The sequence below is a fragment of the Mustelus asterias genome, chromosome 6 (genome assembly GCF_964213995.1).
Source record: "Mustelus asterias chromosome 6, sMusAst1.hap1.1, whole genome shotgun sequence".
NCBI classification, from domain to species: domain Eukaryota; kingdom Metazoa; phylum Chordata; class Chondrichthyes; order Carcharhiniformes; family Triakidae; genus Mustelus; species Mustelus asterias.
Window position 1 is genome coordinate 98,769,129 of NC_135806.1, and position 24,715 is coordinate 98,793,843.

The 24,715-nt window shown below is 41.7% G+C and overlaps 1 protein-coding gene across 1 annotated transcript in view; it reads right to left on the reverse strand.

The window, feature by feature from the left end:
* adgrv1 (adhesion G protein-coupled receptor V1) overlaps positions 1-24,715 on the reverse strand; it is a 504,809-nt gene that overhangs the window by 357,177 nt on the left and 122,917 nt on the right. Inside the window, exons 31-38 of the mRNA XM_078213879.1 lie at positions 24,222-24,403; positions 22,323-23,134; positions 20,658-20,867; positions 10,084-10,214; positions 8,633-8,732; positions 5,763-5,942; positions 1,041-1,204; positions 547-640 (exon numbers count right to left, since the gene is read on the reverse strand). Of these exons, the coding sequence (XP_078070005.1) occupies positions 547-640; positions 1,041-1,204; positions 5,763-5,942; positions 8,633-8,732; positions 10,084-10,214; positions 20,658-20,867; positions 22,323-23,134; positions 24,222-24,403 (1,873 nt within the window). The remainder of the gene's footprint in view (positions 1-546; positions 641-1,040; positions 1,205-5,762; positions 5,943-8,632; positions 8,733-10,083; positions 10,215-20,657; positions 20,868-22,322; positions 23,135-24,221; positions 24,404-24,715) is intronic.

Genomic DNA, 24,715 nt, shown 5'->3' on the forward strand with positions numbered 1-24,715 from the left:
TGCCCGTTAACTGATGACATCGCCAGCGAGGAAGATCTGAAATCACGTTTTTGCTGGCGAGAACTGCAACTTCTGAATCTTGAGCCCCGCAGCATTCGCACGGACTGCAAACGCGGGCTCAAGATCACCCCAGAATTAATATTTCAGATCAATGTCTTTTCATCAGAAATCAGCAAAGACTTGATAACATCAGGAACAAATCTGGCACCCAGTTCAAAATAGAATCACAGTTTGACCAAGGAATGCACTACCACAGAAAGTAGTTAAGGCCAAAAAATTGTCTGCTTTCAAGAAGAAATACGATATAGCTCTTGGGGCTATGGGGGGAAAGGGGAGAATCAGGATATTGAATTCAGTAATCAGTCATGATCAAAATGAATGGTGGAGCAGGCTCGAAGGGCCGAATGGCCTACTCCTGCTGCTAGTTTCTATGAGACCCCAGAGAATGAGAGCATTTACGCAAAGTCAAAAATGTGATTGATAAGGAAGTGCAATGTTGTCTTATTACGCTATTTAACACGTCGGCATATAACATAGAATACACACCCAGTCTCGGAGGAAATCGGGTCAAATCACCAAAGATGAGTTCCACAGATGTTAGGTTCACAAGGAAGAACTCCTGCAACTCAGGAATTTCATCCTGCAAAAGGATTATTTCATAACAAACAAAGCAACAATATATCTGCACAATCTTAAAAATCAAAGCTAGGCCATTGAGGAATGAAATCACGCCGTACTTATTCCACTCAATGGGTAACAGAAATGAAAAATTCTCTCTGCAAAATGCAGAAGATATTGGATCAATTGAATTTCTTAAAACTGAGATCAGCCTTGTTCTAATTAAGTGATAGAAAAGGATGGACAGGTGGTGTATTCTCCTCCAGTTCCAATGTACTTGAGTTACTGGTCGCCATATATTTTAGTACGTGGGTCATCCTATTTTCTTCTGCAGCAGTTCAGTACTTAAATAATAACAGAAGAAACAGTCACATGATATAAAATACTTATTATTAAGCTCTCCAAATAGAATACCGACTCACCTCTAAAATAGTGACGTTTATGGCTGTCGTGGCCTCTCCTTCCTCCATAATAACAAAATCAGACACAGGCAGAAAATCAAGACCAGGTTCAGCCAATGACTCCTCATTTAGGTTCAGAGGGAGCAAAGACCCTTGGACCGTCTCAAAAGTGATGTTAATTGCACCTACATAGTAAAAGAAAATAATGCAGTAGCAAGATATATTTCAAATTATTAAGAAATCAAATACAATTGCGATTTCTTTTTTTTAGGTCCCATGCCAGTAGAACAATGAACTAACTGATAAATTCAGGCACCAAAGATTCCCTGCAGGTTTCAGAGAGGAAGTTTCCATTTTTTCCCGAAAAGGCTTTTGTATATTCGTCTGTCTCTTCCAGGAGTTTGCATAACTGAATTATGTCAGAAATGGGGGAAAGGGTGTGGTTGGGAACGATGTGTATGGAAGCTATAACAGGCCAAAAGGGGATAGACTCAATGGGCGGGATTTTACAGCCTCGCTCAAGCAAGACCAGAAATTCCTGCCGATGTCAATGGACATTTCCGTTGTCCGCCCCTCGCCCACTCCGACTCCGTGGCGGGCGAGGCGGTAGAGTTTCGGCAAATGGGCCAGTTCTGCTGCTGTTTCTGATGGATTTGTGAGCCAATTCTTAGGCCGGAATATTACCACCGTTCATGCCGGTGGGATTTTCCCATCCCGCAGCAGTGAACAGAGATTTGGCTGGCCGCCAAATTCTCCGACTTCACTGTAGAGGGAGCGTGGCATGAACGGCAGGTAAGATTACGCCCTTAACGTATTATGTTTTATATTTCTCCCAATTTTCATTAAACTGAAACAGAAATGAAAATTGGGAGAATTTGGCATAACTATAGGGTTCATGGTGGGAGATATAGGAAGGATATCAGAGGTAGGTTCTTCACGCAGAGAGTGGTTGGGGTGTGGAATGGACTGCCTGCAGTGATAGTGGAGTCAGACACTTTAGGAACATTTAAGCGGTTATTGGATAGGCACATGGAGCACACCAGGATGGTAGGGAGTGGGATAGCTTGATCTTGGTTTCAGATGAAGGTCGGCACAACATCGTGGGCCGAAGGGCCTGTTCTGTGCTGTAATGTTCTATGTTCTATGTTCTATGTATAACAGCTACAGATTCGATGTCAGTCATTTTTAAATACTGCACAAAATCAAAGTTATTCTTGAAGTTTCCAAATAAACCACCAGAGCCACACCCCTTAATAATCTGTTTTTAAAAATAAAACATGTTTTCTCAGGAAATTGATAGAAATATTACATTTCAAGATTTCCTGTAAATTCTTGACCCCTTTATCTTAACTTTCATTTAATGTTAACTGGAGTGTTCAAATGCCATCAATATTGCCAGGTTCAATTCACCATTTTGTTTCTTTTCATCAAAGAGTCTCATAAATCCATTTGGTATGCCCACAATACACAGATTAAAGTTGCAATGTGGGATACTAATGCATAAACTCTGACACATTCATTTGAAATTCCTATTTTTATTATTCTTATGAAGCTCCTCGTCCATTTATTTTTTAAAGTATTAACACTTAAGATAGTAGAGAAGATTTCAGTGAATGTATTAAATGCTCCTCTATTATTTTTGTTATTCTTTCATAGGATGTGGTTGTTACGTGCAAGACCTGCCTTTGTTGCCCATCTCTAATTGCCCTTTCAAAGCACCGTTAAAAGTCAACCACATTGCTGGAGTCACATGTAAGCCAGATCAGGTAAGGATTGCACATTTCCTTCCTGAAAGGACATTAGTGAACCAGATAGGTTTTTGGAACAATCGTTGATGTCACCACTACTGAGACTAACTTAGATTCCAAATTTATCAGCTGAATTCAAATTCCACCACTTGCAGAGGTGGGATTTGAAGCCATGTTGCCAGAGCATTAGCCTGGACCTTTGCAGGCTAGTCCAGTGTTTTCCTCATGAGCAGTTGCATAACATCAGGAACATATGATTTAACTGTTTCATTATCTGAGAAAAATACCAAATTGAATTACATTGGGTCAGATCTTTCAATGGAGTGGCGATTGATTAGATTGCCACTCCACTTGAAAGTTCTTATCTTAAAATCCAGGTGATCCTATCTTGCCTGAACTTCCAACTCAAACCCAGTGAGTGCAGCGTGTCCCCAGGGCCTAGTGCTGATAGCCTGTCGAGTTACAGGTAAGGAAGGTGCATCCCTTTTTTTTAAAAACAACATAGCTGCCATAAACCAGGTCAGCTTAAAGGTCCAACCAGGACTAAAGGTCTTTGGCAAGGTAAGGGAGGGGGTTAAGTGGACGGGAAGAAAAGTTAGGTCTTTGGGGAGGGGTCAGGTCGGGGCATTGGGTCAGGCTTTGATGGTGGGGTTGATGTCAGGTTAGACACTGGTTGAGGGAGTGTCTGTGTTCGGCTGTGCAATAGTTACCCAGAAGGTGGAAAAGGTTTTAATTCTTTTAACTTTTTCTGAGAAACTATTGTTCTAAGACAGTTGGACCATATGAAGATTGTGATTTCAATGCATTTTCAGATACTTCCCAGTGTAGGACAATAGCCTATTGGAAGTTTACACTTCTGGCCAATTGCCGTACAATCCTTACCTCTGAACCTCTGGGGACTGGGGGCGGGGGCCACGGGGCTACCCCTGCAATACAAAGCCCATTATTTTATACGTGCTGAACAATAGTAACACCATATTAAAACTTAACTCCAGAGAAGGTTGGCACAACAGGAGAGAAACTCATGGGCTGGATCTTATGCTGAGGGCATGTTTCTTGCACCCCAGCAGAAATTTTGGGAGTCAGCCCACCTTGATTTAGCTGGCTCATCCTACTTTAATGTTGGTGCAAAAGCCCTTTAATTAATATGCGACAGGGCTTCCATCCACTTCCAGGAGGATGTCCCATGTCAAAGAGCTGTCAGTCAATAGTAATAAGAAGTCTAACAACACCAGGTTAAAGTCCAACAGGTTTATTTCCACCTGACGAAGGAACAGCCTGTTCCGAAAGCTAGTGGCTTTTGCTACCAAATAAACCTGTTGGACTTTAACCTGGTGTTGTTAGACTTCTTACTGTGTTTACCCCAGTCCAACGCCGGCATCTCCACATCAGTCAATAGTAGGCCAGCAGATCTGCACACCAGCAGCACCAAGCAGGAGCGGTGGCCACAGCTGGCATTGCAGATCAAAGAGGTATTCGGCGATGGACTGGGACATTGATGCAAATCCGAGATTTCACTGGGGCCAGGCTAACAGGCCCCAAAAAGGTGGGCAGGGGGGAAAGTTGGGCATGGTGGCAGGGAAGAGGGGTGTAGGGAGGGGAGGGTAAAAATGGGGAGGGAAAACTGGGGGAGGGTGGACTCCATTTGACACAGAAAGCTTGGAAAGGATGGACCGCTTCCTTTCGCAGACAAGCAGCTCGCTGGGTTAAACCTGCTGGGCTGCACCTTGGGCACAGTCCTCTCCCACCGCCTGTTAGATCAGAGCAGTGGCTACATAAGGGCATTAATTGGACATAAATTGCCCACTTAAGTGCTTCAATTGGGCCAAGGGCGTCACCTCCCCAGCCACTGCTAAAATCATCATCGCCAATGTCAAGTGTCCTAATTTACCAGTTCACTCGCTGGCTTTCTTGTAAAATTCAGCCCCATGAGTGGAGGCTATAACTGGATATAGCCCAGAATGAGAGGAGTTCAGAACAGAGGGAGGATTATTTTACCTATTCCCATTAAGAAGCTCTGGCAGTTCTGACTGCGTCACAGTGCACCAAGCACCCCAAAGATTGGAACCACAGCACTGCCAATGGGAAGTGTCAGTCTTACTGGGACTAATAACAGGTATATGTACCATTGTGGGTATGTCCCCTCTGTGCTTCTTCAGTAAAGTTCATTGAATTTGTCACAATCCAAATTTAGGGCTCAGAGTGGAATGGTGCTGGTACAAGGAACATTGCTTCAGTAACATGGATGCTTGTTCCGATCCACAATAAATGTAGTTACCAGACCTGAATCTTAAATTATCCTTCCTTGAGATTTGTGATGGGATCATTGCTAGGTCACAACAGTGGGTGGTAGTTCCGTCTCGTATATTTCCATTACCTCAACACATTTCAGATTCCTACTTTATTTACTGATGCAATGTTACTTGAGTGTTCAGAGAATTTAATAGGCATTAAGTTGGAAATGTACTGCTATTTATATGCTTTATATGAATATAAATACTCTGGGAACAAAGGTTTGACTTCTAAGGGCGGCACGGTGACACAATGGTTAGCACTGCTTCCTTACAGCGCCAGGGACCTGGATTCATTTCTGGCCTTGGATGACTGTCTGTGTAAGTTTGCTCATTCTCCCAGTGTTGCATGGGTTTCCTCTGGGTGTACTGGTTTTCTCCCACAGTCCAAAGATGCGCAGATTAGGTTGATTGGCCAAGCTAAATTGCCCCTTAGTGTCAGGGGGATTAGCAGGGTTGATATATGGGGTTATGGGGATAGTGCCTGGATGCGATTGTTGTCGGTGCAGACTCAATGGGCTAAATGACCTCCTTCGGCACTGTAGGAATTCCATGATTCCTACTTTTGCTGCAACTCAATCATTATACATTTGACTCAGTCACATCATAATGTAAAAAGGAAACAAACTAACAGGTCCACTTGTCTAAATTCAAATCTATTTGAAATGTATTAACTAACATTGTTCTAATCAATATTTTGTTACCTAGGGATCCAAATTCCCGATTCACAAACAGCTGAACAGTTATATTGCCTTCCTGAATGGAAACAGTTTGAGAAGACAGAGCAAACTTCACCACTCCATGTGGTTCATCGCTGGCCTCCACTGTAAGAATAGCTTCATATCCCTGGCTAGCGATAATAGCTGCACCTGTTGAGGGAACACCTGCCAAAGGAGAATTTAAAAAAAAGATAATCCTCTTATTTTCTTAAAAATCCAAGTAAGTTGTAAGCATAATCCATTATTTTTCAGAAATTGCACGTGGTCTACCAGATATATTGCTAGGACTCAATTAAGAAACTTCCGCCTGGAGTGCAAATCACAGGCAGGGTTTGGAGGGGCGGGGAAGAGGCATCAGGAAGGACATACTGGCACTGGAGCGGGTCCAGCGGAGATTCACACGGATGATCCCAGGAATGGTAGGCCTGACATACGATGAACGTCTGAGGATCGTGGGATTATATTCATTGGAGTTTAGGAGGTTGAGGGGAGATCTGATAGAAACTTACAAGATAATGAACGGCTTAGATAGGATGGACGTAGGGAAGTTGTTTCCATTAACAGGGGAGACTAGGACGCGGGGGCACAGCCTTAGAATAAAAGGGAGTCACTTTAGAACAGAGATGAGGAGAAATTTCTTCAGCCAGAGAGTGGTGGGTCTGTGGAATTCATTGCCACAGAGGGCTGTGGAGGCCGAGACGTTGAGCGTCTTCAAGACAGAAATTGATAAATTCTTGATTTCTCGAGGAATTAAGGGCTATGGGGAGAGAGCGGGTAAATGGAGTTGAAATCAACCATGATTGAATGGTGGAGTGGACTCGATGGGTCGAATGGCCTTACTTCCGCTCCTATGTCTTATGGTCTTATGGTCTTATGGTAAGATGAAAGAAAGATGGCTGAAGCGATGGTCATTTAATCTCACAGGCATGTTCCTCAATCAATCAAGGGGAAGCACTGATAACACTTTTGGAGTTATGCATTTGGAGACTGCAACGCAGTGAAAATCAGACAGATTCTGTAACAGGAGGAAGTCTATGCCACCCGTGTGGAGACGGTGAAACTTTACCTCAATGTCGGTGGTAAGCCCATTTAAAATGGAAGTTGAGATCCTGTAACATCAATGGAGGATGATTTTTTGTATTGGTTGGGACATCGTTGAACATGCACTATGCAACACTCAGCTGTTTGCTGAGGCAAAGTCATCTCTCTCGACTCCAAAGATCCAGCATGGACTGCTGCTACAGTCCCCCATATGAAACATTAAAATGGTTCCCCACTACCCCGTACCCTCATTGCACCCTCCCCCCGCCCTCCCATAAGACCAGAAGACATAGGAGCAGAATTAGACCACTCGGCCCATCGAGTCTGCTCCGCCATTCAATCGTGATTTTTTTCTCATCCCCATTCTCTTGCCTTTTCCCCATAACACCTGATCCCCTTAATAATCAAGAACCTATCTATCTCTGTCTTAAAGACACTCAATGACCTGGCCTCCCCAGCCTTCTGCAGAGTTCCATAGATTCACCACTCTCTGGCTGAAGAAATTTCTCCTCATCTCTGTTTAAAAGTTTCGTCCCTTTAGCCTGAGGTTGTGCCCTCTGGTTCTAGCTTTTCCTACTAGCAGAAACATCCTCTCCACGTCCATTCTATCCAGGCCTCGCAGTATCCTGTAAGTTTCAATAAGATCAACCCTCATCCTTCTAAACTCCAATGAGTACAGACCAAGAGTCCTCAATCGTTCTTCATACGACAAGCTCTTCATTCCAGGGAACCTCCTCTGGACCCTTTCCAAGGCAAACACATCCTTCCTTAGATATGCGGCCCAAAACTGCTCACAATACTCCAAATGGGGTCTGACCAGAGCCTTATACAGCCTCAGAAGTACATCCCTGCTCTTGTATTCTAGCTATATCAAGTCCCTTTGTGTTTCTGATTTCCTAACCATTTTCCCTTTTCGAAAATAGTCTGTGCTTCCATTCCTCCTTCCAAAGTGCATAACTTCACATGTTTCCACATTGTATTCCATCTGCCACTTCTTTGCCCACTCCCCTAACCTGTCCAAGTCCTTCTGCAGCCCCCTTGCTTCCTCAATACTACCTGTCCCTCTGCATATCTTTGTACCATCTGCAAACTTAGCAACAGTGCCTTCAGTTCCTTCCTCCAAATCATTAATGTATATTGTGAAAAGTTGTGGTCCCAGCACTGACCCCTGAGGCACACCACTAGTCACCAGCTGCCATCCTGAGAAAGATCCCTTTATCCCCACTCTCTGCCTTCTGCCAGTCAACCAATCCTCTATCCATGCCAGGATCTTACCCTTAACACCATGGGCACTTAACTTATTTAACAGTCTTCTATGCGGCATCTTGTCAAAGGCCTTCTGGAAATCTAAATAAATCATGTCCACTGGTTCTCCTTTATCTAACTTTCTTGTTACCTCCTCAAAGAACTCTAACAGATTTGTCAGGCATGACCTCCCCTTGACAAGGCAGTGCTGACTCAGTCCTTCTTTATCATACACTTTCAGGTACTCTGTGATCTCATCTTTAATAATGGACTTTAATAATGACTCCCTGGGTCAGTCAAAGTTCAGCTGTACCACGTGTCTCGTTGCAAATCCAACCGGCCCCTAAAGGTGACTCAGTCCATTTGGGGAGGGGGCTGGTAGAGGGGGAAATAATTCATTCCATCATCTTCATGAGACCCAACTCCTGTTCCCTTGATCATCTCCTAACTCAGCTCCCTTACAAACCTCCTTGGTAGAAGTCACCTATAATAAATCCCATCCGTTGTGTACTTTCATAAGTCATATTATTATAGCCAAAATAAATACTCGATTGAATGTTGCTTATTACCCTGAGTTCTGATATTTGACAAAATAATTCTGTAGTCCTCCATTTCTTCAGGAATGCCATCATCAAATATGTGGACAAGAAAGGATGCATTTAGAATACCCTAGAAGGTTACAAAGATTGCACACACAATTAGATTAAAGAGAGAATACAACAGAAACATATACAGAAAATCATGGCATCAGGCAGGATAAGCACTACACCAGCAGAAATCATAAGAAATTCAACTTCCAGTAAAGATATCATGGTAACAAGTAAAATTTATTTTAAAAGGGGAGCAGGAGGGAAACTACTTGTCAACATTTTCCATCTTTGTTCGCGGCTGGCTGACGCTGCCACTGACAGTGAATGGAGTTTTGGCTGGAACGCCAAATTCTCCGTTCTCTTTCACGACAGGCCGGAGAATCCAGCCCATTATGTGAGGATGCCCTGATTTTGTTTTTCTTCTGGGGAGTGGCTAACAAGGAACTCATTCTGGTACAATGACTTCTCTGGACCATCGATGAGGTTACCATGGTAAGGACTTTGTGAATGGCAACCCCCAAGCACAAAAATGAGTTTAAATTAATCATTTCCATCATTGAAATAAAGGACAGGAATGGTTTTTTTTGTGGAAAAATGGTTTAATACTAATTTTAAGATTATGTCCTCTTGTTTTGGATTCCTCACAGGAGGAAATGCCTATAATAATTTTAAAGCCCTTCACCAGAATAGCCCTTAACCTTCTGTAGTGAAGGAAGTACAAGCCAAATTTACTCAACACTCAAGTTAACCCTTTAATATCCAACCCAATATCTAGAGCATCTGTGCTGTACCCTCTCAGTATTGCAGGTTGTAGGTTTGGGAGCTGCTGTCACGGAAGCCTGGTTTGCTATGCCACTTAGTATAGGGCTGCAGTTACATGTAGGCAGGTCACATGGAAAGGTGGCAAGCTCCCTCTCTTGGAAGAGTTTCATAAATTAATAGGTTTTAAAAGACAATCCAGCAGCTCACTTGGTTTTTTTTTTTCCTGTTGCATCTGGCTTATTGAGCTCAGTTTTACTTTGAATTAAAATTGCCGTGATAGGATTTGACCTCAATCTCACAGTACCACAAACACTGCGCTACCATACCCCTGGTAAAATTGGCTAATTGTTCAATGATTTACTGCAGTGTTACCATGAATGCAATTAGCATTTGAAACCTTCTATTTTTTGTAAGGTTTTGTCTTTCACAATATTTAATTGTACATATATTAAATACAGAAAAAAATGATGAAAAACTAAATTATAAAATAACAGTATGAAGCAAATACTATAACCTATCAGCCTATAACCAAACTGTAATAATTATTTTTCCTCACTTTTAAAGAACCGGAATTTTATTTTGCCTATAGTGACTTCAATAATGTATCCACTGATTTAAAGAAGGAATAAGTGTGCTCATTAGTTCAGGTGAGTGTTTTAATTACCTACTTCAGAAAGAAAAAGGGTCCCATTAATATCCAAAAAGTTTTCTTGAGCATATTTCCCATGGATGTTCCAGTCAATAGTAATGTTTCCTTGTCCAGGGGCACTCCTTTCAATCCAGAACAGCAAACTTTCCCCTACAAATTCGGAAGCAGAATCAGATTGGACTATCAACCCTTTGTTATATTCAGGCAAGTAGCTGTATGGTTATCAGTCATGCATTGTGGCTTATTAACCAAACACTTCATGCAAAGTTACATATGTAAAATAAAAAGTGAACATCTGTTGAACTTTAAATGTTCAGACTACATACGGCAAATGTAACAAATTAGAAATATTAAGGTTTACTCAACTGAGAAAGACTTTTATCCCGAATACTAATGACTGAGAGAAATTATTTGAATCCAGAATAAGTTTTACAACACAACGCAAAAAATTTTAAAACAACCCCATTTTTCTCTTGGTACAAAACACCTTTTACCTGCACTCTGTATATTAGAACTAAAAACTTATCTAGTTCTCAAGCTTTGTTAAAGAAAATTGAAACTATAAAAGCCAATACCATAGTACATGCTTTAGATTGAAAAGTCACAAAATATTCTCAATGAGGGAGGCACGCAGTGTCTGTATTACTACATTCCATGAAATGCAATTAACAAAAGCTGCAATAGGTTAACAATTTAGTTCAGATTTCAACTTTACAGATTCACTTATGAAACAATGACAGAATAACTTCTATTTATTTCTGTGCAGCAGAACCAAGTGACACTAGGTTGCGTTACTAACATGGAATTTTGAATGTGTATGTAGTATATATGGCCAAACCATTCACCACCCCATCTATCATGGTTATCCTGTCTGATTAACTTGGTAACAGATATAACCCTTTGTATCTGTCTCTGCAGAATTATAGAATGGTTACAGTGCTGACTTTCAAGTAAATTTATTGCTCCCATAGTTTTATCAAGGATTCATGCTTGAAAAGAGGCAAATTGAGATTCATCACTGCAACGTTATAAACTATCTTAAGTTAAGGTTCCAGTTAAGCCATGTGAAGAGTAGAAAGTTCCTTTTATCTGCATCATTCACCTTTCCATCCGGGAGGCCAGTGATCAGGAGGTGGAGTGGAGGGGGGGAGGTCACGGGGTTGGCCAGCGATCAGGAGGCCGGCAGTGCAGGCTACTGCACATGCACCAATCTCCGCTATGACAGAGCGGCCCATGCGCAGTGGCCCACTCAGTGGCTATGCTGCCAGCCTCTCCAGCGGGAATAGGCCCCGCCCCCAGCTTTTCATCGTGATTCATGCTAGGGCACTCTGCAGTGCACAGGGCGTGGGAGATTCATTTTGAAAGTCCCACTGAAAAAAGCAACGGGATTTATTCAAGTTTTTATGTGAATTCAGCACTTAGATTATTTTGGGGGAGAATTCCACCCTTGTTATTCAACCGACCTACACTGCACTACTGTCTGTACTTATCCTTTGACACCCTTGATTACTTGTTAGTGTTGGACTATCATCACTCCGCCTATATATTCTGTGCCTATGCATCTCGCTCCACTTTACCTGGTGAAGGAGCAGCACTCTGAAAGCTTGTGATTTCAAATAAACCTGTTGGACTATAACCTGGTGTCATGTGATCTCTCATCATGTCCATCCCAGTCCAACACTGGCATCTCCACATCATAGTTGAGGATAGTGGTCAATTTTCAAATAGTTGTTTATGAGGTGCTATTAAGATACGGGTCCTTGGAATTGATCTGATTATTTAGAGAAACATATGGACATTCTCTAAATCTCAAGAAGTGGCCTATAAGCATGAATAGAAAAGCTTATATGAAGGGATATTTCAGAGGAGAGAAGGCAAGAGGGACTGAGATGAACATGAAAATCAGTGAGGATGAGGTTAACATAAAAGCTGAGGATGGAAAGAAGAAACAATAATTTGGTGCCCGTCTTGATTTGGTGCTTGTAGGCACGGTAGACAAAGCAGAGATGAGAGGTTGGAACAAGTGGAAGCACCAGAGAAATATGAAGGTGAAAAAAAAGATGTAGGGGGCAATTCTCCCATCCCGCTGTCAACTCTGCACAAGAAATAGGCCCGGAGCTGCATTATATATGCAGGGTGGAATTTAAATATATTTTGAATATCATTAGCGGGCATGGGATTGAAGTCTCCAGGCCCGCTCGCATCTCCCCTCCCACCAGGAGTATATCAGTCCAGTGGGATTAGAGTATAGCTCCCCACAAGTGGGGAACTGGTCGCCCGACCATGCTAGAATGATGGGGGCAATTGGAGCCCTCCAGAGGGTCGGGGACTGGGGGTGCCCCTGGGCATTGGCACCTTGGCAGCGCCAGCCTGGGCCCCTGGCACTACCCAAGAGGAAAAGTGCCAATTCCCAGGGGACATCTTGGCACCGCCACCAGGCATCAGGCAGTGCCAAGGTGGCAGAGCCTAATGGGGGCTATCCGTGGGGATGGGGGTTCCCGTTGTCACTCTGCAGTCAGATTTGGTGGGGAAGGGAGGCCAGCGATCGGGACTGGCCATCAGGATGGGGGGAAGATCAGCCTACTGAGGAGGCGGGGGGGGGGGGGAAGAGGTCAGGGCTGCTGGGTTGGGGGGAGGTGGGGGGGTCGGCACTGCAAGTGGGGGGGGGGGGAAATGGGGGGGTTGGCGGACGGCTAGGCCCTGGCATATTTGGGGAGGCAATGATTGGGCTATGGGTGGCTGGGGAGCCAGTGTTGCGGGGATGGCCAGCGATCAAACTGGCCAGCAATCAGGAGGCCGGCAGACAGTGGTCACTGCACATGCACCGAACCTGACACTGACAGATCAGCGCATGCGCAGTGGCCCGTTCAGAGCTGTGCTGCTGGCCTCTCCAGCGGGAATAGGCCCCACCGCCGGATTATTTCCATGATTCACGCTGAGGTACTCTGCACTGCGCAGAGTGTGGGAGATTCTTCTCTGAACTCCCACTTAAAAATAAACAGCATGATTTACCCCAGTTTTCATGCGAATTCGATACTTAAAATTTTTTTGGGAGAATCCCGGCCGTAATTTTGCAATAACAGCGCGCCACCATCACCAAGAGCAGGAAATTCAGAAATTAGTGCTCGAGCAGTTTTTTTGATATATAATTACATAAATTAAATTATTACTAGCATTTCCTCACATTGATCAGATTTAGAAAACCAACATTAAATTGTCCAAACAGAACTTCATTCTGTGCTTATAAGTGTGTGTAAATGACTGTGTACACACCTAGATGTGCTGCATTCCTAAGTGCAAACATTATTAAGCAACAAGAGACAGTTTATAACATGCATATGAAAAGGAATGCCAAGAAAACATTGCATGTTGCAAATATTTTCATCAAAAATAACCTTTGTGGTCCTGACGGTTTGTTTTTGAACTTGAATCACTGAATAAAATATTTTGCTGTTTATTTTGAAATATTGCTATCTTTATAAATGTCTACTTAAAATAAGAAACTGCCCAAATGGTTACGTATTGAAACATGCAACCACCTTTACTGCAAAGTAATTTCCTTTACAGCAAAGTTAGAACATAACACAACACAAAATACTTCTAATTGTTTGTCTCAGTGTTCTTGTTCCACAATATTTTCCTGAATTTAACAATACCAAGTTGACATGTTGTATGTACCAGCCAGAACATAGTGAGATGCTATTGCATGCTAAATCCATGTATAATTATAAAAAGGCATGCAAAAAAAAAATACACTTGCATTTACCTGCAAGGCCAAACTTTATGTGAATGTTAAATATATTTAGTCTACATAAAAATATAAGCAAGGGGTTGTAAAATCACTGGAGTGGAAGAAAAATGTACTGGCTTTAGTTGCAGTACGACGCTCATTTAAAAGAATCTAAAAATTGTCAATAATCATAAAACAAAAGAGCAACCATTTATTAAACTAAAAATACATTGAATGGTTCTATGTTGCAACTGAAAATATGTTTGCAAATCAAAAAAGCACAAAAGTCAAAAGTTATCAATTTAGAAAATAATTTTTAGATATTGGAAACAATTTCAATCTAAAATGAATATTCAAAAAAATCAGCAAAAGTGTTATTAATATTACACATACAGAATGTTAAAAAATACACTTCTGAAAAATATAAAAATGATTAAAATTTTTGGAGACATAATCTCGTTAAAAACTTGCAGTAATTTTGCTTCAAATAAATTAGTTTTTTTAAGTTTGAATCCACATTTCAAACATTGAAATAATAAGCAAAGTTGAAAGGAAGTGTTTCCTAAAATAATGTAACTACATTACAATGATTACAGCAGTGCACTGTGATCATAATTGAGCACTGAAGACATTCTACAAACAGTAACATTATTTGTTTTGCCAGTACATACAATATTGCATTGGCTTTTAAATAGAGTCTAATAAATGACAAGAAACCACCACACATTTTAAATATGGACGCCGGGACACAGGACTGTTATTCAAACTTTGTGGCCCTGACAGGTATTCCCTCCCATCAAGATCACAATCACAAATTGTACACCTGACATGTGCATGGTTTTTTGACCATTATCTCTAATTTATGCTTTGTAATTTCAGTAAGGTATCCTTAACGGAAGTCTCCAGGCACATAATTACTCTTTGAATCATGTATTTAACAATTACATTCAGTCACACCTAACATACTTTGAAAATAAAATTATATCATAATCGACTGTACATTATATTAAAAAAATACTTGCTCTCTCTCTCTTCATAAAATAATATTACTTGCACTTGTGCTGGACTTATCCAATCTAAAAACATCTACAACGCTTCACACAACATTTGCTTTTCGAGTATGGTAATTGTTGCTCTTAGGCATCAATCGAGGCATTCCAGCCAGCAATGGAAATGAGAACAGGACAGTGGAAACGTCATGATCTTCTTGGAATAGTGCCACATATTTTAAATGTGTACCCACAACATCTAACTAGAAAGAAGACACTTTGGCTTCTCTCATCCAAAGGATGAACATAATGTGGATATATTTTTGAAAATACATCCATTGCAAAAATAATCTCAGATTTGCAGTTACTGTATGGCTTTATGCAAAGCTATTGGACCCATAAGATATCTGTAGAATTTTACTTGGATCATATGTGACTACAGTCCAAGGGCTATGCAGAGCATTTACAAGTTACACTGGATTTCAAATTAGGAGTACATCAGGGCTTAAATTCAACATTGTTTCATCTGTTCGACATGACATTGTCTAATGGCTGCCCACCCAGAATTACAAGTGCATCTCAGAGGGAGGTGAAATTGGCAAGTTCCCAACAGGGGAACGACATCTGGGCTCTGACTGAGGCCTGCAGCTTAATTGAATTATCATAAATTTAGTTTGGTCCTTGAGCCTCTCTGTTCCAGTGTACTGCCAGACTCGTGCTTGATTTTGAGTGCAAATTAATTCAGGGACATTTTGTCATTTACGTTTTTTGTTTTATTCACTCATAGGATGTGGGTCAACTTTATTACATATCCCCAATTATCCTTGAAAAGGTGATTGAGAGTCTTGTCCTTGGTAAATAAATAGCTTAACAGCCATTTCAGAAGGCAGTTAATAGTCAACCTCACTCCTATGGGTCTGGAGTCACATAAAGGCCGGGTCAGATAAGGAAAGCAGATTCACTTCTCTTACAGAATGTTAATGAACTGGGTTTTATGACAACCCAGTAGTTGCATGATCACCAAAACTAACACCAGTTTTTTAATTCCAGATTTATTTGATTAATCAAATTTAAATAATCACACGGGATCAGAGGTGAGCTGGCAAGATGGATACAGAACTGGGTTGGTCATAGAAGACAGAGGGTAGCATTAGAAGGGTGCTTTTCTGAATGGAAAGCTGTGACTAGCAGTGTTCCACAGGGATCAGTTCTGGGATCTTTGTTGTTCATAGTACAGTGCGGCCCCGTTATAACGCGATGGTTGGGGTCCATAAAATGTTATCACAAAAAAAGCAGGGTCGCGCTAAATTTGCCAATTTTTTGCGGGAAAAAAAGGGTCCAATGATTCATCGCGTTATATCCGAATTCGCGCTAAATCAGGGCGCGTTAAATCGGGGTTCCACTGTATATATAAACAATTTGGGAGGAAAATGCAGCTGGTCTGATTAGTGAGTTTGCAGATGACACAAAAATTGGTGGAGCTGTGGATAGTGAAGAGGATTGTCAGAGGATACAGCCAGAATAGACCGGTTGCAAACTTGGGCGGAGAAATGGCAGATGGAGTTTAATCTGGACAAATTGAGGCAATGCATTTTGGAAGGTCCAATGCATGTAAGAATTATACAGTAAATTATAGAACCCATAGAAGTATTGACAGGCAGAGAGATCTGAGCGTACATGTCCACTGGTCACTGAAAGTGGCAACGCAGGTGGATAAGGTAGTCAAGAAGGCATACAGCATGCTTGACTTTATCAGTCAGGGCATTGAGTATAAAAATTGGTAGGTCATGGTAGGTACAGAACCTTAGTTAGACTTCATTTGAAATATTGTGTACAATTCTGGTCTCCACACTAGCAGAAGGATGTGGTTGCTTTGGAAAGGGTACAGAAGAGGTTTACAAGGATGCTGCCTGGTCTGGAGGGTATTAGCTCTGAGGAGAGGTTGAATAAACTTAGTTTGTTCTCACTGGAACAACAGCGGTTGAGGGGCGACCTGATAGAGGTTTACAAGATTATGGATGGCATGGACAGAATGGATAGTCAGATGCTCTTTTCTAGGGTAGAAAAGTCAAGTACTAAGGGACATAGATTTAAGGTGCATGGGGAAAAGTATGGAGGAGATGTGCAAGGCTAGTTTTTTTACACAGAGGGTGATAAATGTCTGGCACGTGCTGCCTGGAGAGCTGGTGGGAGCAGGTACAATAGCGGCATTTAAGGGGCATCTAGATGAATACATGAATAGGATGGGAATGGAAGGATACGGACTCCGTAAGTGCATACGGTTTTACTTTAGGCAGGCATCATAATCGGTGCAAGCTTGGAGGACCAAAGGTCCTGTTCCTGTGCTGTACTGTTCTTTGTTCTTTGAAAAGGTGGGATTTGAACTCATGTCTCTAGATATTGTTTTTATTCGCTCAAGGGATATGGGCTAGGCCAATATTTATTGCCCATCCTTAATTGCACTTGAGAAGATGATGTTGAGCTGCCTTCTTGAACCGATGCAGTCCATGTGGCGTAGGTACACCCACAGTGCTATTAGAGAGAGAGTTCCAGGATTTTGACCCAGCAACAGTGAATATATTTCCAAGCCAGTATGGTGAATGGCTTGGAGGGGAACATCCAGAGGTGGTGTTCCCATGCATTTCCTGCCCTGTCCTTCTGGATGGTAGTGGTTGTGTGTTGAGTAGGTGTTGTCAAAGGGGCCTTGGGAGCCCCTGCAGTGCATCTTGTAAATGGTACACACCGTTGCTACAGTGTGTCAGTGGTAGAGGGAGTGACAACAAAGTGGACTGCTTTATCCAGGATAGTGTCAAGCTGCTTGAATGTTGTTGGAGCAGTTCTCAGTTAGGGAAGGGGAGAGTAAGTTATCACACTCCTGACGTAGGCCTTATAGATTGTGGACATACTTTGGGGAGTCAAGAGGTGATTTACTTTCTGCAGGATTCATAAGACCATAAGACCATAAGACAAAGAAGCAGAATTAGGCCATTCAGCCCATCAAGTTTACTCTGCCATTCAATGACATCATGATGGATCTAAAATGATAATCTTCAACTCCACTTTCCCACCTTTTCCCCATAACCCTTGATTCCTTACTGATCAAAAATGTGTCTATCCCAGTCTTGAACATATCCAATGACCCTGCCTCTACAACCCTCTGAGGTAAAGAATTCCACAGATTCACTACCCTGAGTTAAGAAATTCCTCCTCATCTATGTCTTAAACTCTTGAGATTATGCTCTCTGGTCCTAGGCTCTTCCACAAAGGGAAACAACTTCTCAGCAAGTACCCTTTCAAGCCCCCTGAGAGTCCTATATGTCTTAATAGGGTTGCCTCTCATCTAAACTCCAATGAGCATGGTCCCAACCTATTCAACCTCTCCTCATAAGAAAATCCCTTTATAGTTGGGATCAACCTAGTACACCTTCTCTGCGCTGCCTCCAATGCTGCTAAATCTTTCCTTAGATAAAAGAACTAAAACTGTCACAGCCTCTGACTTTCTCTTAAAGCCACAGTACTTATTTAACTAGTCCAGATCAGTTTCTGGTTAATGGTAACCCCCAGGATGTTAACAGTGAGGGTTTCAGCAATGGTAATGCCGCTGAATACCAAGGGATGATGGTTAGATTCTCTCTTGCTGGAAATAGTCATTGCCTGGCACTTGTGTGGCGTGAATGTTATGTGCCACTTGTCAGTCCTGGCCTGGATATTGTCCAGGTCTTGTTGCATTTGGACATGAACTGCTTCAGTATCTGAGGAGTCATGAATGGTGCTGAACACTATGCAATCATCAGCAAAATTCCCCACTTTTGACCTCATGATGGAAGGAAGGTCATTGATATAGCAGCTGAAGATGTTTGGCCGAGGAACTCTTGCAGTGATATCCCAGAGCTAAGATGACTGACCTCCAACAACCATAAACATCTTTCTTTGTGCTAGGCATTACTCCAACCAGAGCATTTTCCATTGACTCCATTTTGCTCGGAATCCTTGGTGGCACACTCAGTCAAATGCAGCCTTGCTGTCAAGGACAGTCTCTCTCATCTCACCTCTGGACTTAAGCTCTTTTTTCTATATTTGAAGCAAGACTGTAATGAGGTCAGGATCTGAGTGGCAGAACCCAAACTGAGCATCATTGAACAGGTTATTACTAAGCGAGTGCCACTTGATTGTGCTTTTGATGACCTCTTCCATTGCTTTACTGATGATTGAGAGCAAATAGATGGGATTGTAATTGGCTGGGTTAGATTTGTCCTGTTTTTTGCAGATGACATACCTGGGCAATTTTCCACATTGTTGTATAGACGTCAGTGTTGTAACTGTTCTGGAACTGCTCGGCTAGGGCACAGCAAGTTCTGGAGCACAAGCCTTCAGTACTATTGTTGGAAATATTGTCAGGGCCCAAAGCCTTTGCAGTATCCAGCGTTTTCAGCTGTTTCTTGATATCAAGTGCAGTGAATTGAGTTGGCTGAAGACTGGCATCTATGATGCTGGAGTTCTCCAGATTAGTCCAAGCCTCTACATTTCTATCACAGTAACAAACATAATGGTACCAAACCCTCTCCCAAGTTATAGTATGCTTATTTGAGGCCAAATCAAATATAACTGAAGCTTATATAAATCTCATTTGAACAAAACAACTATTGCAATTTACACTCCATTTACAATTATTTAAAAGCCAATGCATTATCAAGAGTTGTATCCCTTCTTACCAAAATTGATAGTTTTTAATGGTCGGAGCTGTACTTCGGCTGCAGTTGTGACAGACTTTCCAAAAACATTAATGCAAAGACACTCCATCATAAAAATTTCAGCACAAACCACATCAATGACACCTTTAAACAGCTAAACTGAAGACAGTAGTTTCCATCAAGACCCATCTGTAACAATTTGATCATTTTTACAGAAGTATTAATATTGGGTGAGGGGTTGTAAAATGTTCCATTCAATTTGTTGCACAACAACTAAAATCATCATTTTCCACTCTTTAACAGTTGGCAGGTGGAGATAATTATAATGATGCTTATGGAAAAATGACAATTACAGATGGCCCAACAATATTGCTACATATTATAAATCATGTAAAGGATCACCAGTGATCACCAGCATACTGTTCCCAAGAGGTCGTGAGCAACAACTCATGTACATAATCAATAAAAGTACCAATGTTCAACAACCCTGCTGATGCACTGAAAATAGATTTGTCAAACATGATTTATAATAATCTCTTGACAGGACCAGGTATAACCCCCTGGACTAGAATCCTAGAAGGAAGCAAGTCGTGGATTAGTCCTTAAGAAAATAACTTAATCCTGTCAAAATTCTATGAAACCAAACAGACACTAAATAACTCTTCATTTTCCAGTCTCCAACTGGCCATGAAGCAAGAGATATCCTGTTCGTTGGCGATGATTGTATAGAGCAGCCAGTCCAAAGTAGGTTTAGAAACAGTCAGACTTTGGATTGCTTTCAACTATATTTTGGTCTGAGTTCATCGTTAATTTAAGGTTTATCCTGGATTCAGTCTTTTTTATTTTGTTCATTATTTGTGAGCTATACTGGGGCGTGTAAAACCATGAAGATGATGTTCAAAACTTTGGATAGCACTGTCGATTAAAATGTACCTAATTAGAGTACCAGGAGGATAAAATAAAAACTACCTGTCACAAAATCCACTAAAATTATTTTTCAATTTCACGTACATCTAGAATGTCGGTTATTATTCTATCCTCCTACTTCCATTTTTGCAAAATAAGAATCGAAGGAAAGGTATCTGCCCTGGTCAAAATAGTAATGCAAGGCTTCGAAAGATTGTGGCACCGCAGAAATCGATGACGATTATTAGAACTGCTGTCATTATACACGGAAACCAACCTTCACATCCAATGACAGCCCAGGAGGATGCCTGAAAATTAGTTACTCCTGCAACATTATCATTGGCTAGAATGAGCACAGTGACAGTGTCAGAGCTGGGCAGAATGCGACTGCCACCCTCAGTGTGAGTCAGGCGGACTAGAATGGTTTCATTGCCTTCTGGCTCTTCATCATCCACAATTATTAATGTAATGATTCTCCTATTCTCACCTGCATGTAAAAAAAAGATAAAGATTTAGCTTTTAGCTTACTTGACTTATTTATCTGCATTTTCTGTTTAAAATACCATCCAAAACTGCTTTGACAATTTTCTTTCTAGATATTAATCATAGAATAGAATCATAGAATCCCTACAGTGCAGAAGGAGGCCATTTAGCCCATTGAGCCTGCACCGACAACAATCCCACCCAGGCCCTATCCCCGTAACCCCACTAATCCTATTGACACTAAGGGTCAATTTAGAATGGCCAATTAACCTCACCCACACATCTTTGGAGTGTGGGAGGGAACTCGTGCAAACACGGGGAGAATGTGCAAACTCCACATAGACAGTCATCTGAGGCCAGAATTGAACCCAGGTCCCTGGAGCTGTGAAGCAGCAGTGTTAACGATTGTGGCAACGTCCCACCCAAAAGAAGGGACTTTTAAAGCACCAGACATCTGTGAAAATCAGAATCCTTTTTTTGTTCAACATGTATTAGAATAATCAAAGCAGAATTGAAACGATTGTGCATACTTCAATATCCAATGAAAATCAGTTACCATAAGACCATAAGACATAGGAGCGGAAGTAAGGCCATTCGGCCCATCGAGCCCACTCCACCATTCAATCATGGTTGATTTCAACTCCATTTACCCGCTCTCTCCCCATAGCCCTTAATTCCTCGAGAAATCAAGAATTTATCAATTTCTGTCTTGAAGACGCTCAACGTCTCGGCCTCCACAGCCCTCTGTGGCAATGAATTCCACAGACCTACCACTCTCTGGCTGAAGAAATTTCTCCTCATCTCTGTTCTAAAGTGACTCCCTTTTATTCTAAGGCTGTGCCCCCGCGTCCTAGTCTCCCCTGCTAATGGAAACAACTTCCCTGCGTCCATCCTATCTAAGCCGTTCATTATCTTGTAAGTTTCTATTAGATCTCCCCTCAACCTCCTAAACTCCAATGAATATAATCCCACGATCCTCAGACGTTCATCGTATGTCAGGCCTACCATTCCTAGTTACTGTTAACTAATTTTTAAGGAAGCTGGTGTGAAAAAGCTGTCTGATATCGACCTTGACAGATGCATTTAAAAGGGAACAGGATAAGGGCATGAGGGTGAAAGAAATACCCTGTAGTCGATAGGTTGAGACAAAGTGAGGCAGGAGGACATTTGTGTGGAGCATCAACACAGGCATTGACCTGCTCGGTTGAATGACCTGTTTCTGTGCTCTACATTCCATACAAATACTCCAGCCGTACTATCTGATGGATGTCAAGTCTAAGATGAGGGAAAAAAGGAAACGGAGTACTAAGAGAGAAAGCTAAAATGTCATTAAGTTCTCATCTTGTAATGCAACATACCAAAAATGTATTTCATGTTATGTGTAGCCCTTCGTGTATTCAAGGTAAAGCAGTGAAATCAGAAAAAGAATTATTAATTCACATATACATAACTGTCCTACCTTCTGCAAATGTTAAAATTTCACCATCACCAATGAAATCAACATTCTTTGTAGCTGTGCCATCAACCACGCTCCACTCCACAGTTACCTCACCAAGACTTCCACCACGCCTATCTATGACCAGTTGTATAGTTGCCTGACTTTCTTCTGTCACTTCAAGATAATGCCCTTCATCTGTGGCAATAGGATTTGTACTGTAAATCAAAAAGGTCCCAAATGCATCTCCGTTCATTACTATCACAACAGTGGAGGTATTCGGGTGGCCAATTGTAGGTTGATTTGCTGGAGTAACCATTTCATTCACCAGTTCCACGCTTACAAGCAAAATGGCAAATCCTTCGTCACGTTCTGGTGCACTGTCAGTTCGGATTGAAACGGAGAGATTTGCAAACTCATTGCCTTCATACATGATTGTCCAGAATCCAGTGACTGGCTCATAATCACTACCGGCTGTTGCCTGGGTACTCAGAAGAGCGGACACACTTGAGCTATTTTTGAGATAGGTTGTGAATTCTGTGCTGTTGCTCAGTACGGTAGACAATGAAGCTACCCAGGAGCACTTGGACATCCCAGAGATATTTGCAAACGAGAAGGCTAAACAAGCTTCTTCCTTGAGGCAAAGAGCTGCACAGGCACGTAAAGCATCCCTCTCCAGAGAAACATTCTCCTGAATAACAGGTTGGCCATTTGCAATTCCAGGGACTGCGGGTTGATAATAAGAGAAGATGTCCTGTCCCTCTTCTATCAATAGGTTCACAAAATCAATGTTGGAGGTGCTGTAAAATATTTGCAATTTCCCAAAATGGCCTCCGCTACATTAGAAAGCAAGCACAATTAATTGCTTTATTAGAAAATATGTATAAGCCCCACCTTAACATACTGCATTTCTAGTTCTAAGCAGGTTACTGTCATAGTGCTTGGAACTCAGTATTCAGTTAAAGCATGAGCCAATGTCAACAAAATGTATCTCTAAATTAATTTTAAAAGTCTGGATGAACTTCAGCATTACAGACTCATCTGTCATGCAGACTTAATTAACGCAACTGGCCATCAATAAGACTGGCTTTTATAAATCACTACAATGCAGGAAAATTATCAGGAACTTCACTTGAGCATAATTAGATGAAAATTAACAAGCCAAGAGTATACATTTTGAAGATGGCTATCAACTTGGTCAGATAGGTAGGTTTAACGAGTGTCTTAAAGGAAGAGAGTAAGTTGGAAGGCAGAGAAACTTAAGGGGTGAATTTCAGACCTCGAGATCCAGATGGCAGAAGGTACAGTTGCTTATAGAGGTACAAAGGGAGCAGGGCATGCAAAAAAAGCCAGAGTTCCTGACAGGCAACGTCTTTGGTCATGCCAATGTTTAATTGGAGGAAATTACAGGTCACCAAGCAGTGCGCTTCTTTTTATTCCCTACAGTACAGAAGGAGGCCATTCGGTCCATCGAGTCTGCACTGACTCTCTGAAAGAGCATCGTACCCAGGTCCATCCCCGGCCCTATCCCCGTAACCCCACACATTTACTCTTCTAATCTCCCCAACCCACACATCCTGGGACACTAAGGGGCAATTTAGCATTGCCAATCCACCTTCAGGTAACAAGTCTGACAACTCAGGGGCAGCAAAGAGGTCAAAAGCAATGATATTAAGTTAGGCATCATCAGCTTAAATGTGGAGCCTGACATCATCATGATGTCAGGTCTAGGCTAACTCCATAATACACCTTGAACGATAGTTAAACCTGGAAATCCAGATTTCCTGCAGATTTTCCATTATAATAGTGAGCATTGTTTGACCTCAGTGTTATTCTTTTCACAAAATACTGTCCATTATGTTATGACCTGAATGTCACAAAAAGATGGATTGAATTGGTAAACTCTCACAGCATGTAGCACACCTTCTTTTCACTGTGATATTTGTTATGGAATTTCCTTCCAGTGGTTCCTGAACTCTGTACACCATTTGTGTGAAATGGACAGTACCGTGTGGGTTGTCATTTGCTGGAACAATAATATTCGCCACATTGTCCCTCCCAATGGAGCTTCCATACGTGGAATGGGTAAGCGTCACTTGTATGACCTATTTTGGGAAGAAATCACTTTAAAATTAGCATACTAGCCATATTAAAATCAACCCAAAGTTACATTTTCCATAATTCCAGGTGAAAAATTTAGCCCTTATTTTCTAGAAATTCCTATTTGGAGAAAATACTTTTCCTATAGTTCCGGCTGAAAAATAAGCATTTTTATACCCCTTCATGTTTAACCTACAATGAGTCACTTGTACCATAAAACGCCATTACCGGGCTATGTGAAAGATGTAGAGCTCTGACTTGCGAAATGCTGTCTGCATTATATATTTTTGTGTCTTTAGGACAAGTCTGTTTTGAAT